This window comes from Bufo gargarizans, chromosome 8 (genome assembly GCF_014858855.1).
Source record: "Bufo gargarizans isolate SCDJY-AF-19 chromosome 8, ASM1485885v1, whole genome shotgun sequence".
Lineage (NCBI taxonomy): Eukaryota > Metazoa > Chordata > Amphibia > Anura > Bufonidae > Bufo > Bufo gargarizans.
Genome location: NC_058087.1, coordinates 22,450,661 through 22,466,844, shown reverse-complemented (window position 1 = coordinate 22,466,844; position 16,184 = coordinate 22,450,661). Strand labels below are relative to the sequence as shown.

At 44.0% G+C, this 16,184-nt stretch overlaps 1 protein-coding gene across 2 annotated transcripts in view; it reads left to right on the top strand.

The window, feature by feature from the left end:
- The window catches only part of GPD2 (glycerol-3-phosphate dehydrogenase 2), a 268,599-nt gene that overhangs the window by 27,253 nt on the left and 225,162 nt on the right, over positions 1-16,184 (top strand). For both annotated transcript variants that reach the window (XM_044304996.1, XM_044304997.1), the window contains exons 2-3: positions 3,892-3,999; positions 15,751-15,922. In XM_044304996.1, coding sequence (XP_044160931.1) covers positions 3,901-3,999; positions 15,751-15,922 — 271 coding nt within the window. In that variant the 5' untranslated portion in view covers positions 3,892-3,900. The remainder of the gene's footprint in view (positions 1-3,891; positions 4,000-15,750; positions 15,923-16,184) is intronic.

Sequence of the window (16,184 nt, the reverse complement as noted above, 5' to 3'; positions counted from 1 at the left end):
CATGCATCCGTTTGTATCATCTTTAACATAGCCAAAACTGATCCGTCTTGAACACCATTGAAAGTCAACGGGGGATGAATCCGTTTTCTATTGTGCCATATTATTCTGTCAGTGAAAACGGATCCGTCCCCATTGACTTGCATTGTGTTTTAGGACGGATCCGTTTGGCTCAGTTTTTGGTGACCGCCTCCAAAGCGGAATGGAGATGGAACGGAGCCAAACTAATGCATTCTGAGCGTATCCTTATCCATTCAGAATGCATTAAGGGCAAAACTGATCTGTTTTGGACCGCTTGTGAGAGCCCTGAACGGATCTCACAACCAGAAACCAAAACGCCTGTGTGAAAGTAGCCTTAATTACATGCAATTGCAAAAGTGTTCAGATCCAGGTGCTGGTTTGAAAAATGTACAGTCATGGCCAAAAGTTTTGAGAATGACACAAATATTAGTTTTCACAAAGTTTGCTGCTAAACTGCCTTTAGATCTTTGTTTCAGTTGTTTCTGTGATGTAGTGAAATATAATTACACGCACTTCATACGTTTCAAAGGCTTTTATCGACAATTACATGACATTTATGCAAAGAGTCAGTATTTGCAGTGTTGGCCCTTCTTTTTCAGGACCTCTGCAATTCGACTGGGCATGCTCTCAATCAACTTCTGGGCCAATTCCTGACTGATAGCAACCCATTCTTTCATAATCACTTCTTGGAGTTCGTCAGAATTAGTGGGTTTTTGTTTGTCCACCCGCCTCTTGAGGATTGATCACAAGTTCTCAATGGGATTAAGATCTGGGGAGTTTCCAGGCCATGGACCCAAAATGTCAACGTTTTTGGTCCCCGAGCCACTTAGTTATCACTTTTGCCTTATGGCACGGTGCTCCATCGTGCTGGAAAATACATTGTTCTTCACCAAACTGTTGTTGGATTGTTGGAAGAAGTTGCTGTTGGAGGGTGTTTTGGTACCATTCTTTATTCATGGCTGTGTTTTGGGGCAAAATTGTGAGTGAGCCCACTCCCTTGGATGAGAAGCAACCCCACACATGAATGGTCTCAGGATGCTTTACTGTTGGCATGACACAGGACTGATGGTAGCGCTCACCTTTTCTTCTCCGGACAAGCCTTTTTCCTGATGCCCCAAACAATCGGAAAGAGGCTTCATCTGAGAATATGACTTTGCCCCAGTCCTCAGCAGTCCATTCACCATATTTTCTGCAGAAGATCAATCTGTCCCTGATGTTTTTTTTGGGAGAGAAGTGGCTTCTTTGCTGCCCTTCTTGACACCAGGTCATCTTCCAAAAGTCTTTGGCTCACTGTGCGTGCAGATGCGCTCACACCTGCCTGCTGCCATTCCTGAGCAAGCTCTGCACTGGTGGCACTCCGATCCCGCAGCTGAATCCTCTTTAGGAGACTATCCTGGAGCTTGCTGGACTTTCTTGGACGCCCTGAAGCCTTCTTAACAAGAATTAAACCTCTTTCCTTGAAGTTCTTGATGATCCTATAAATTGTTGATTGAGGTGCAATCTTAGTAGCCACAATATCCTTGCCTGTGAAGTCATTTTTATGCAACACAATGATGGCTGCACGCGTTTCTTTGCAGGTTACCATGGTTAACAATGGAAGAACAATGATTTCAAGCATCACCCTCCTTTTAACAGGTCAAGTCTGCCATTTTAACCCAATCAGCCTGACATAATGATCTCCAGCCTTGTGCTCGTCAACATTCTCATCTGAGTTAACAAGACGATTACTGAAATGATCTCAGCAGGTCCTTTAATGACAGCAATGAAATGCAGTGGAAAGGTTTTTTGGGGATTAAGTTAATTTTCATGGCAAAGAAGGACTATGCAATTCATCTGATCACTCTTCATAACATTCTGGAGTATATGCAAATTGCTATTATAAAAACTTAAGCAGCAACTTTTCCAATATTTATGTAATTCTCAAAACTTTTGGCCACGACTGTAGAAAAATTTTCGTCCTACAACCCCTTTTAAAGGGGTTGGCCGGGTTCAGAGCAGGGCAATACCCCCATTTTTACCCAGGCAGCTCCCCTGATATGAACATCAAAGCATTTCATGCTCCGATGCTCTCTTTTGCCCTGCTCTGAATCACGCAGGGCTTTTTCTAGAGATCTGGTGACAAACAGGGCTCTCCATGGGGAAAGCTAGGCCGAAGCCTCCGCCTAGCAGTCAGCCCGGTGACGTCACCGGCACTAATGGGCAGGCTTTAGCGCTGTCCTAGCCTGTAAAATGGCTAGGACAGCACTAAGGCTCCTTTCACACGGGCGAGTATTCCGCGCGGGTGCAATGCGTGAGGTGAACGCATTGCACCCGCACTGAATCCGAACCCATTCATTTCTATGGGCCCGTGCACATGAGCATTGGTTTTCATGCATCACTTCTGCGTTCCGTGAAAATCGCAGCATGGTCTATATTGTGCGACGCAGGCCCCATAGAAGTGAATAGGGCTGCGTGAAAATCGCAAGCAAGTGTGGATGCGGTGCGATTTTTCACGCACGGTTGCTAGGAGACGATCGGGATGGGGACCCGATCATTTTATTATTTTCCCTTATAATATGGTTATAAGGGAAAATAATAGCATTCTGAATACAGAATGCATAGTACAATAGTGCTGGAGAGGTTACATTTTTTTAATTTAACTCGCCTTAATCCACTTGCTCGTGCAGCCGCCATCTCTTCTGTCTTCTTCTTTGCTGATTGCAGGAAAAGGACCTGTGGTGACGTCACTCCGGTCATCACATGGTCCATCACATGATCCATCGCCATGGTAAAAGATCGTGTGATGGACCATGTGATGACCGGAGTGACGTCACCACAGGTCCTTTTCCTGCAATCAGCAAAGAAGAAGACAGAAGAGAGGCTGGGCTGCGCGAGCAAGTGGATTAAGGCGAGTTAAATTATTTGTAATTTTTTTTAAACCCCTCCAGCGCTATTGTACTAAGCATTCTGTACTCAGAATGCTATTATTTTCCCTTATAACCATGTTATAAGGGAAAATAATACAATCTACACAACCCCGATCCCAAGCCCGAACTTCTGTGAAGAAGTTCGGGTACCAAACATGCCGATTTTTCTCACGCGCGTGCAAAACGCTTTACAATGTTTTGCACTCGCGCGGAAAAATCTCGCATTTTCCCACAAAGCATCCGCCTATTATCCAGGCCAAAAATATTACGCCCGTGTGAAAGAGGCCTAAGGCTTGCCTATCAGAGCCGGCGACGTGACCATCAGAAGCCTCTGCCTAGCAGTGTACCAAAGTTAACAAAAAAAACCTTGCCCTGCACAATAGAGAAAAAGGCTCGGGAGAGCATCGGAGCATAAAATGTTCCGATGCTCATACCGAGAGGGGGCAGAGGGGTTAAACCCGGACATGCCCGGTTAATAATAATATTTTTTTTTTTATATATCCTCGCATTCCATGAGCTATAACTTTTATACATTTTCCTATTGATGTAACATTATGATAGATTTGTTTTTATTTGTGGGACAAGTTACCGTATATTTTTAATTTTCACCATTTTGGCATACAAAGTTATTGATTAGCTTTTATCCATTTTTCAAGGGGGGTGGGGTGCAAAAAAAAGTATGTATTTCCATTATTGTGTTTTTTTTTTGCTATTTACCCTGCAGATACTGGAGCAATGCAAGAAATGGTTGCAAAAAGTGGAAATAAATAAGGGTCTGTTCCTTTTACTCCGTACTGCATTAGTATTTATCTCTATATATAGCAGCATCATCTTCTGCGGCGCTGCACAAAATGTATGAAATCCATGTGCCCTGATAGCTAGTTTTATGTTATGAAATATCTATATGAACTTGTGTTATTTATATTTAATTTTTTTTTTCTTTTTTTTTTGTATGTATTTTTTTTAGTGAAAGGAAATGGCTTTCCGGAAAGTAATTCAAGGGTCGCTCGTCCTCGGAGGTGGTGCTGTGGCAACAGTATTTGGTCTCTCTCATTTAACTGATCAAAAGAAAAAGGTAATTTCTAAAGTTAAAATTGAAGACTTAAAGGGAACGTATTGCTGAGATTTTTAGTTTTTATTAATTAAAACCAGATAACTTCTTTATAATCTATTGGTAATTCAATGGCGTTTTTTTATCTGTTGTATAGGGGTTGGCCATCTTGCCTGAGTTGGTTTTACAGCTGCCTTATGGACCATAGAAGTGTGTAGTCTGGAGCTGGCATTTATGGGAGACACTGTTGTGGGCATGCAGAGTTCGGTTCCAAGTTGTAAAGTGGTTTTCCACTTTAAATATCAACTACCAAAGTTGTTTAACGAAGTTTCTCACAACTTCGCAAATAACTTACTTTGGCTCACCGGAGCCCATACATTGGAATACTGTACGGAGACGGAACGAAGCGACTTCGGATGTAGCATCCGAAGCTCACTTTGCTACTCACTATCTGTGACCTGTGCAGATGTCATTGTGTAGGGAAAGGGAGGAGGAAAGCTGAGATCTTTACCTATTGTGACCCTCTGTTATTTATATATAGTTGTTACGGTGCCCACATACATTAGATTAATGCTGAGAGGAACAGCTGGCCATCTAAAGTGTATGGGTGTGTTGCAGCTTCCCCTGATGGCAGATTTTGGGGCAAAAGGAGGATTGGTCTGTTGGATTTTAACGAGCTTCCGAGGTATGAAGGCCTCTCCTCTGTCAGGTTCCCTTTAAATAAATATTTACATTTGAATTATATTTACCTGCAGCCACCTCTAGAGGGAGCTCTGGAGATTCTGGTATACTGTTTATACATTGGTCCATATTAGCTAATGTGAGTACACCTAGATTTTGCGCCATGAAACTCGCTGTTAATCCAGGCGCAATGCCTTGTAGGGCTAGCTGAATGTAATGATACGTTCACTTAATGATCCATTGCCTCATTCTGGAGAAAACTACTAATTTGCATATGACTTAAAAGAGGACCTGTCACCACTCCTGACATGCCTATTTTAATAGCGTCATGCATTCCCCCTGTTATAACAACTCTGGAGTATTTATTCTTATGACTCTGTGTTGTGACATTCCTTTATTATTCCTGCTAGAAGTTATGAATGAATGGCTAGCAGTCTGCAGTAAGGGTACAGAGGGGCGGTAACCAGTTGGGGATGTGTATCGGCACCGTCTGAGAATGGCAACACTGACTTGATATAGAGTCAGACGATGCAGGGACACACCCCCAACTGGTTACCGCCCCTCTGTACCTTTACTGCAGACTGCTAGCAATTCATTCATAACTTCTAGTAGAAATAATAAAGGAATGGCACAACACAGAGTCATAAGAATAGATGCTCCAGAATTGTTATTACATGGGTGAAGCTATTAAAACAGGCATGTCAGGAGAGGCGACAGGTCCTCTTTAAGGCTCAAACCTCTCTGTTCACCGCTGCCCCTACTTCCTCTGCCAGACCCTTCCTCTTTTTTGATTGACAGGGCCAGGTTCCTAAAAAAAAAAAAAAAGTAACCTGTCAATCAAGAAGAGGAAGGAGCAGGAGAAGCAAGGGTGCACAGAGTGGCTTGGAACCGCCCCTGATGCACTTAACCGCTCATTTGCATATGGATTAAAAGTACTTTTTCTCCAGAATTAAAGTAACGTATCGCTAAGTGAAAGGTATCATTACATTCGGCTGAGCTATCCCTGCAAGGCATTGTGTCTGGTTTATCCGTGAACTTCCTGCAGTCAGACTCTATTTAATCTCCCCCTATTTTGTTAATTTAACTTATTTTTTTATTTATTTTTTTCTTCACAGGAAATTTTGAGCTCTTTTGTATAAACTTATCTAGGCTAGATTCACGCTGTGTACTTATCTCCATTATTCTGTTGTGCTGGATCCGGCACCTATCTGAAAATCAACGGCGGACCTCATTGATTGTAATGGCGGTTTGTTAGGTTTCCGCTAGGGAGCCCAGCATTCTGCATAATTTGGCCCTGCTTTTTTTTTAGGGTATCTGCGATGGAGGCTCCTAACAGAATCTCTTATGTACAAGTGAAGCTAGCTTTAAAAATAAGAAAAAATGGTGCTGAATGAAGGGCATTCACTTTAGATAGAAATATTAAAACCATCACTACTATAACTCCTTAAAAGTATTGATGGTTTTAATATTACATAGTGACAAAAGCAGGCGGCTGTATTCTTAGAGCACAGCTATTCCGCCCTGTGCGACGTTCCTTTAATTAAAGAGAAATCTGCGGCGCGGGCTTTGATACTCGGCGGCATTAACTGGCTGAGCACGTTTCTATAATTGCCCATTATTGATTGGCCGAGCTCTTTGATGCAGCATTGTATTCTCCTTTATTGTTAATTGTATTGATCTAAATAATTGCGAGGAAGGGAAATACACTTATTTCATCACAGGAAGTGCCACTTGGATTATAATATCAAGAATAGGGGCTATAATGAAGTAGTTTGTTTTAATCAAATGACAGAAGTTGCGCAGGGAAAGTCATACTGGGATTTACTCAGGCTAATGCTGCGATAAGTGGTTTTACTATTGCGAGATGATTAAGTTCTTTTAATTAGGTGTTCTAATTGGCTAATCTGGCATGTTGGTTCATCAGTGAAAAGACTTTTGTCGAGTTTTACAAGGTGCTTAAATCTGGATAAGAGAAAAAAAATGAAGCACTTCAATTATTTCTTATTCCTGGATGTATTCTTAGCAATTATGTTTTCATATGTGGTTGAAATCAGGTCCTTGTGCGGATCTTCAAAGAACCCTTCAAGCGTGCTCGGTTTTGTTGTCACGTCTTAGAATGCCGATGAAAATCCTGCTGTATAAGTGACTTAATCTGTCATGATTTGCTGTGAAGAAGATAGGATCAGGCACAATTAAGTTAAAGAGACACTCCGTGTACAGCTGAAAATTCAGTTTTGCATCCTCTCAGCTCCTGCATTGTGTTACCCGTGTCCTGCCCCCCCCATTATAGAAAAAAGGGCTTTTATTTGCCTCTAATGTATATTTGTTGCTACATATTGGTGAGTTGTTTATAAATAATACCGTCCCATGGATGCAGAGTGATAAATGTTACATTGTATCATGCTCTTCCTCCTCTGCCCTAAACTGTTACAATATGGGTGAGTGATAGGTGTCAAAATCACAAGCTCCTGACCCCCCTAAGATATCCAGAACTTTGGACCCAGGTACCCATGTTCTAACAGGATTGGGAAGAATACCTTTTTTTTTCTAGGTGAAACTATTATTTTTTTATTTTAAGTTCATTTAAGTTCATATTGCACTCCCCCACCTCCTCTCCAGAATTTGGATCATCATAGGAACCTATCTCCTCTGGGTTTGGTTTAGTTGAACTGTGGCTGTTCTAGAGGTTGTTGTAGCCATAGTATGGGAACTAAATTAAAGGGGTGTTCTAGTTCTTTGCACTTAAAACATACTCACCTGCTCCCCGCTGCTCTTTTCCGGCTCCGTTCTGCAGTCTGCCGTTCCCTGTCCTGTAAACATCCAGATGGGCGGGGTCAAGTGCACTGCTGCAGCCGATAACTGGCCTCAGAGGTGATATGTCCTCCAAGCGGTAGATCATTGCGGGGTCATGTGACGCTTGGAGACACGTCATCACTCAGGCCACTCATTGGCTGCAGCGGTGCACATGACTTCGTCCAGAGAGAGAGCCAGGGAGCTGGTACAGGGAGCAGGTGAATATGATTTTTTTTTTTTTTTTTCAACAGGTACAGCTGGTGCGGCGTGAGATTTTAAAAAGTGCCTTAAGACAATATTTTTTTTACTTTTGATAACATATACTAGAAAGACATAAAGCTAGCAAAGACTACAAATGTGCCAAGGTTTTGAAACGCGTAAGCTTAGATTTGGGATGTGCGCTCAAAACTGATTTTAATTTCAGGTTTCAAAAAAGTACACATTTTAATTGGGATGCTGGAGAGCCCCAGGTTGGGGGGGGGGGGGGGTTACATAAGTTCATGGAGAAGTTGTACTAGAAATAAAGAACGAAATAAAAAAACTAAGCAAAAATGTGAAAAACTCGAAGTAGAACTGTTTACCATGTGGACAATAATGAAGAAGGTGGACATGAAATGACTAGTGGGGGGGTTACCCTGTCTGTCCATACTCATTTTAAAAGGTCATTCAGCCTACTAAACTTCTGAACTTCTCAAAGTTTCTGATACTGCATCAATTGCCCTTCACTTTAACAGCGCACCATCACTGGAGAAGTAGACCTTTGGCTTTCCACTTTGCATAAATCTTCACATCCCTGTGTCATCCTGCACTGACACACAGCTTCCTGGGAGCTGTAGTCGCCCTACAGTTTGCCTGCCTCCGCTTTTTTTTTTCCCAGCATCGCCTTGCATTTTACCTACTGTACTCCATAAGTAATGTTAATTGCATTTAATATTTTAGATTAGGCGTGATTTACACTGCGCTCCTTTATCTGGGTGTTTAGAATGAACTAATTTTTACGGCGAGAAAATAATTTCCATATTAAAACGCAATGAATAAGACAGAGTTGTTGAATAAAGTAGGTACCGCCTCAATGCTAATAAATACATTTCAGGAAAATAGCTACATATATTAACTCTTCCATTAGCGGGATCTCGCCGCCTCTGCCGCTGAGAGCGAAAGCAGTTGGTGTTTAAGAGAGTCATTTGCATGAAATTCAGCACTACACTCAAATTAATACTGGTAGTGATTACAGGACAACCTGGTTGTTAATTGCCTGTAGTCTTTAAATATGCACTTCTTTCAGAAATAGACACTAATTATTAGATCTTGTTTGCTGTTACACCATAAGTTGCAAATGTCTAGGAAGGCTGGGAAAAATTTGCAATTCTAATGGGGCCCGAGCACGGAGAAAATTGATCTAATCATTTTAAAATGAGGGTTGCATGCGAAATGAATAAAATGTTTCCCTGAGATTAGGAAATCTTTAATGTAGGTTTATCAAACATTTGCTTTCATAAGTTCACTTTTGTAGATTTAGTCTTTTGACTAGTTAGCGGGTGAATTCATTAAACTGTAATTGTGCCAGCTATGTAAAAAAAACTAAAGAAAATATATGGGAAAAGCCTTTTTATCAAGAAATAATTTGCATATTTTTTGAATTCTTTGTATCCAAATTATCCAAGTTCAAAGGGATTTCCTACACTATGAATTTATTTATTAATATTTTTTACAAATTACACCCAATGCTATAAAATAACAAGAGGTAATTACCTTATCATTACTCCTGACGCTCCCTTGCTGCTCCTGTGCTGATATTTCCCCTGGTTCCTCGCCGGTCTCTTTTTAATGGCTCCAGTGATAATATGGCGTGTTGACCGATCGCTCGGAGTAGTGGTGACAACATGTTGACCCACCTTGGCAAGGGAAAAAAAACTCCAGCTCTCCAGTAAAAAAAAATATTAAAACACTATTTATTGAAGCATGTTAAAATAGAAAGGGGATGTGCGTTTTCTTATATGCTTCAATAAACTGTGTTTTTATAGTTTTTACTAGTTTTTACTCGCTATCATCATTGGCTCTTCTGGTCTTCCTGTGCACCGTTCAGAATTGTGTGGAATTCTTCATTCCTGAGCATTATGTGGTGACTGGCGGAAACAAAAAAAAATTAAAAAATTTTGTTTGGACAACATGTCGACACCACTAAGGATGGATGAACATCGGCCAGGACGATTTGCAAAATCGATCAAATGCTCGCGAACCGCAGGCTCGCGGCGGGCCCCATTCACTTTAATGGCAGGCGAACCTGAAAAACCTTCAGGTCATTATTGCAGCCACCAAATACTTACAAGAAGTGCACAAATCATCCCACAACATGGACAGTGACAAAAATTCCCACAAAAAATATGTATTTTAATCAGGGGCCATTTTTATGCGTCTTAAAGGGAAACTGTCAAAAATGTGGACTGCTGGAGCTTAGAAAAATGTTATTTTAGGCGACGGGAGTACAGGCCCCAAAACTTATGCATTCAATGTACATAAATGATCAAGTGATTATGTGGCCGGAGGTATATTAGACGATCAATGGATATCATTTTTACTGCAGGCCAGTGGAGTACAGGCCCCAAAAATTATTCATTCACAGTACAGAAAAGAACAATTGATAATGTGGCTGGAGGTATATTAGGCGGTCACTGTATAACAGCTGTTGGCCAGTTAGATTAAAGGCCCTCAAAATTATGCATTCACTGAACAGAAATGATCAAGTGATTATGTGGCTGGAGATATATTAGACGGCCATTTATATCAATTTTACTGTAGGCCAGTGTAGTACAGGCCCCAAACATTAGGCATTCACCGGACAGAAAAGAACAAGTAATTGTGGATTGAGGTCTCTTAGACGGTCATTAGATAATAATTTTACTGCAGGCCAGTACAAATACAGGTCAAATACATATGTTTAAAAGAACAAAAAATATAAAATTGGATTAAAAACATGGCTAACAAAATCCCCCCTCTTGAAAAAACCCCTAATGATAATAGTTGAAATTCGATAACACGTGGTCGTCAAAGGTGTTGAATTCCTCCGAGGTCCCAAACATTAGGCATTTACCATACAGAAAGGCCTTTTATGCCGCTGTATTTACCTAAAACAGGAACCATTATTTGTTCTGGGTGGTGGCGGATATTTGTGGGCTGTCATTAGGAAATTCAATTAAACGTGGTCGTCACAGGTGTTGAATTCTGCCGAGATCCATGCCTCATTCTTTTTTAGAAATGTGAGGTAGTCCACACTGTCGTGAGCTAGGAGAGTGTGCTCATCAGTCACGATCCTCCCTGCTGCGCTGAACGTCTTTTCGGACAGAACACTGGACGAGGGGCAAGCCAAGAGTTCCATGGCAAATTGTGCCAGCTCTGGCCACAGGTCAAGCCTGCACACCCAGTAGTCCAGGGATCCCTCGCTTCTCAGAGCGTCCACATCGGCCGTTAACCCAATGTAGTCAGATACCTGTCAGTCTAGGCGTTCCCTGAGGCTGGATCTGGAGGGTGGCTGTCGATGGGTTGGCTGCAAGAATGATCTAATTTCCGAAGTGACCAACACATCTTCAAACCGCCCTCTTCTTCCATGTGCCGTAGGATTGGTACCCGCAACTGTTTCTCTGTGGGTGGAAATTCCTCTGCCAGCGCCCGCAACAGCAGAATGCAGCATCTCTCGCAGCAAGGCTTGGAAATGTTGCATTCTGACAGCCCTCTGTGATGCTGGTAAAGTGTCCGTCATTTTGTGCTTGTACCCGGGGTCTAAGTACATTGCCACCCAGTACTGGTCCTTTCCCTTTATGCTTTTTATACTGGGGTCCCTCTTCAAACAGGTATAAAGGCCCCCATTTGCACTAAATTGGAAGCGGTGGAGCGGCCTGGCTCCTGCTCATCGCCCAGGAGAATGTTGTCCTCGGTCTCCTCCCCCCATCCACGGACAACACCAGGGATCACAGAAAAGTTTAAAGCCTGCTCTTCTTGCTACTCCTCCGCCCAGGCACCATCCTCCTCTGACTCCTGCTGACTTGTCTCAGATGGAGTAGCCCCCACTGGGAATTCATTCAGAATTGCGACTTTCTCATCTTCCAGCTCCTTGACGGCTTGATCAATGACACAACGCAATTCACGCTCCAGAAAGAAGGCGTATGATGTCACTGATGATGCCCTGCCAGTTTGGTGATCTCATCAAATGGCCGCAGAAGTCTGCACGCATCGCGCATGGGCAGCCACTGGCGCGGTGAAAAAAAAAACAAGCTCCCAGAACCTGTCCTGCCACAGAGTTCGTACAGGTAGTCATTAACAGCACATTTCTGCTGGAGAAGCCTATCAAGCATATACAAGGTAGAGTTCCAGCGCGTCGGGCAGTCACAAATCAGATGTGTCGCCACTGAATGTCAGCTAGGCGAGCTATGGACCCGGGGGTGTTGGGCAAAGAATCGCTGCACGACTACGTTCAGGACGTGTGCCATGCACGGCACGTGTGTCATTTTGCCCTGTTTCAGCGCACTCAGCAGATTGGCACCGTTGTCGCACACCAATTTACCAACTGTCAAATTGAGCGGGGTTAGCCACTGATCGGCCTGTGACCGCAGAGCTGAAAGCAGTGCAGGACCGGTGTGGCTCTTGGCTTCCAGGCACAACAGCCGCAGCACAGCATGGCAACTTCTCACCTGGCACGTCGAATAGGTTCTGGGGAGCTTGGGGGGGTGCAGCGGAAGAGGCGGTACCAGTGGAAAAGGAGGAGTCAGCCGAGGAGGAGACTGAGGATGGAGTAGGAGGAGGAGAAGATGAGGCAGGCCTGCATGCAGCCCGTGGCGGTAACACCAAATCCACACGAGTGCCACGGGTTACATGCTTGACGGCCGTCAGAAGGTTCACCCAGTGGGCAGTAAAAGTTATGTACCTTCCCTGCCCATGTTTGCTAGACCACGTGTCTGTGGTCAGATGTATCTTGGCACCGACACTGTGTGCCAGAGATGCATTCACTTGCCGCTGAACGTGGCTATATAGCGCTGGGATGTCCTTCTGGAAGTAATATTTCCTTCCGGGGACCTTCCATTGCGGTGTGCCAATAGCCACAAATTTCTAAAGGCCTCTGATTCCACCAATTTATATGGCAGTAGTTGGTGGGCTAGCAGTTCCGACAAGCCATCGATCAGCCATTGGGCAAGAAGATTATCCGGCGTCATCATTTCTTTATGCTTATTTGGGCCACGGAAGCCTGCCTTGTGCCAGATGAACGCAGCGACGCCACGGTGAAAGATGGAGTGGAGGTCAAACGGGAGGAGAAGAAAGAGGCAGGACGTGGAGCGTCGGGAGTGTGGCTTTGTGGGTTTTGACGGCGTTGCTCCCACTGGGCTCGGTGATGGGAGACCAGGTGCCTTCTTAAGGCGGTCATCCCTAGGTGAGTGTTGGGCTTACCGCGACTTATGCATTGATAGCACAGGCTGCAGATGACAACACTAATATCAGCAGCTGGCAAGTTAAAAAAAAATCCCACACTGCGGAGCCATGTGCCGGCGTCCTGGAAGCGCAAAATGTGACCGTGCATGGTGGATGGCTCGCTCCAGATACATTTGCAGTCTGCTTTTTGCCTCTTGTGCACTGTGAGCTCTGCCTGCTTCTCCTCCCTATCTGCTGCTCCATCTTTCCCTCTGAACTCCCCTCCTCTTCCTCTCTTGTGGGCACCCACGTGACGTCCATCGACACGTCATCATCGTCCCCTTCACCGCCACTGACATTGGATATCTCGGAGTAGCCAGCAACAGCGGGGACCTTCATCCTTGGGCTGATCTGGGTACTGTCGTCAGACCGCTGGGTGGCGGACGTTGCTACCTCCTCATCCGATGCCAAGAATGGCTGCACATCGGTAAGGTCTTGGAATTGATGGGAAAATAATTCCTCTGACTCGTGTGGAGGGGCTATGGTGGTGGTTGTGGTGTCTTTGGGGGTGCACACAGCAGAGAGTGAGGAGGGTGCAGATACAGAGGATGAGGAGGGTGCAGAAGCAGAAGGCTGAGTGAGCCACTCAACCAACTCTGGTGCGTCCTTTGATGTAATCGCACGCACCTTCTCCAACTTCCCACTTAGGCTCCGGCTTGGTGCACCTGCCCGACCCCTACAATCCCTGCGGAACGGCCTGCCTCTACCTCTGCCTGTCATTTTCTAAATGACCCTCTGACAAAGTCCTTATAGAAGAGCAGTATTTGTGGAAACATAGAACCCCTTAATCAGTTTTTTTTTTTGTGGCAACTGGTAAATCACACCAGTTGTAATTGGTTGTTCCAATGTCATTTTTCCCTCTGTATAGCTGCGGTATCTCAGCAGAACCGCACTCAACTGCTGCACAATACAAATGCACTATAATATACTTTCTATGTTAGAAAGTATATTATAAGTATTTTACACCCCTCTGTGTATCGCACCTATCGATAGCACACCTATACCAGTCCTTAAAAGGACTTCTGTGGCCCTATTAGCTAGCGTTTGGTGTCCCTAACAGTCTGTCCCTGCTCCACACAGCAACCTCTCCCTACACTGGCAAAACACTGAATGTAAAATGGCGGCCAGATCTGGTTGGTTTATAGGGTAGGGGGTTGTGTCCATTTACTGAAACGTCTCAATTGGCTGTCCTGTCCCACCTGATGGATGTGTCTTGGGTCGAATTCTGCACAATGCAAAGAATATTGCGCAGGCGGACATCGCCATATGTTCGCCTGTTCGGCGAATGAGCAAAGTTCCCCGCAAAATGACTGTAGGCGAACCGCTAGCGACTAGTGAATGGCTGCGGCAGTCACGTGACAAGTCAATGCTGGAACCTGGTAAACTGGAGGAGGACCAGGGAATCGTTGTCACACAAATTAAAAAGGTTGCCCCCCTCTAGTTGTCATAATGCTTGTCCTGACTCATTGGGGGTCATTTATCATGGACCCTTAAACCAGTTTTTGGCATTAAAAAGTTGCTTGTCCTCGTTTTGTGACTTTTTAAACGCCTGTGCGCCTACATTTTATGTCACCCTTGATACTAGGGAGTGGCGGAGGACAGGACTGGTGTAAATGACAATTGAAATCTATTCGTCAGGGACATCAATCTAAGTACACGGACTGGAGGAGGATGCGCCTAATTTATGATGAGGTCTGTGAAAATTCTGAATACATAATTGATAAAAAAGGAATCTGCTTTGGTCACCAAAAAGCAGCAACCATCATATTGCTATCCTAACAAATAAAATGGTTGTAACAGTTACTAATGCATGCTAAAAATAGCTGAATTGTGTCCAGTCCTGAAGGTCTAAATACCCTGGACCTGAATCACTTAAAGGTGTTTTCTGGGCTCCTGATATTGATCCACCGATCAGCCGTTCTCTGCACTTCCTCATCCATTGAAAGGGCTAGTTCCAGTGGTGGTGCGGGTTGTCAGACACCAACTGATTAGATATAAACCGTACACATTAGATTGATCTGAGTCGAATGTGCCAATTTTGGTTAGAGCTTCCTTCCATCTAATGTGTATGGATGGTCCCCTGACTTTCTCATGTCTTCAGATGGTGGGGGAAAGAAAGATCAGACTGTTGGATTTCAACATGCCTGACCCTTTTGTTCTCAGGAAAAATAATACTCCGCCAGGGCTGTCTGTCAGCAGTTTACTTGTCTTTCAGTGTTCAGAGCACATGCACACCCAGACGAGGTATATCTGGGTTGGTAAGTATAGCTTTTGGCAAAACGAGCATTTCACCAAGCGCTATCTGAAGTATACTGCCAGCTTAAGATGGGAAATTATATCTTGCTCCTGGTAAAATCTCGCTTTGTTTGTTGTCCTAGAATAAAAAAAAATTCAACCTTTTAGAAAATTCTGAGTTAGGATCCTGAAGAGGACCCCATCACCACCTTTAACTCAGAATTTCTTAACAGTTTCAAGGTGGAGTCCTGTTCAGGATCCTCATCTCTTGGCTGGAGTGGAGGGCTGCCCTGTCCTACTTACACACACAACCCATTGATTTGACCAGGCACTGTGTAATGCTTAATGTCTCCTGTGGCGGCGCTGCAGTAAAATTGAACACTTGCAGCCAGCTTTCCACATACATAACAGATTATTGCTGGTGGTTCCATCTAGCAAGCAGGGATTGTCCAAAGCAGGGAACCCTTTGAAGGTTACGATGGATAGATCCATAGATGGGACTTTTATGAACAGATGGTCATCACTTAGCTGTTAGGAGGGTCTATTGTGTGTTGCATAGATATATGTATTCCTTAATTTTAAAGTTGTTGTTTTTTAAACATTTTCCAGGCAAATCTAACCCATGTCCAAGCGGCCGAGCTGATCAGAACTTCCACTCAGAATGAACTGCCATCCAGGGAAGCTCAACTTCTCACATTAGAAAACACAAAGGAGTTTGATGTACTGGTCATTGGCGGAGGAGCCACCGGCTGCGGATGTGCTTTGGACGCTGTCACTAGAGGTATGGAACCAAGGTTGCCAACCGTCAAGAATTTTTTTTATCAGTATAGTGAGCTACAGACTGTGTTGGCTGTCCATGATTTTGGGATAAGTTGTCCAGAAAAAAAGAGAAATTCTGGTTGGCAACCCTGTACCTTACACAATGGTCCACAAGGAGCACCTGGTAGACGCCATTTGGCATTATTATGTGAGCATTAGCATCATCAACTCTTAGGCGCCAGAAGGGTTGATGACGCCAATGCCACAGAAGGGTGAAAACAGAT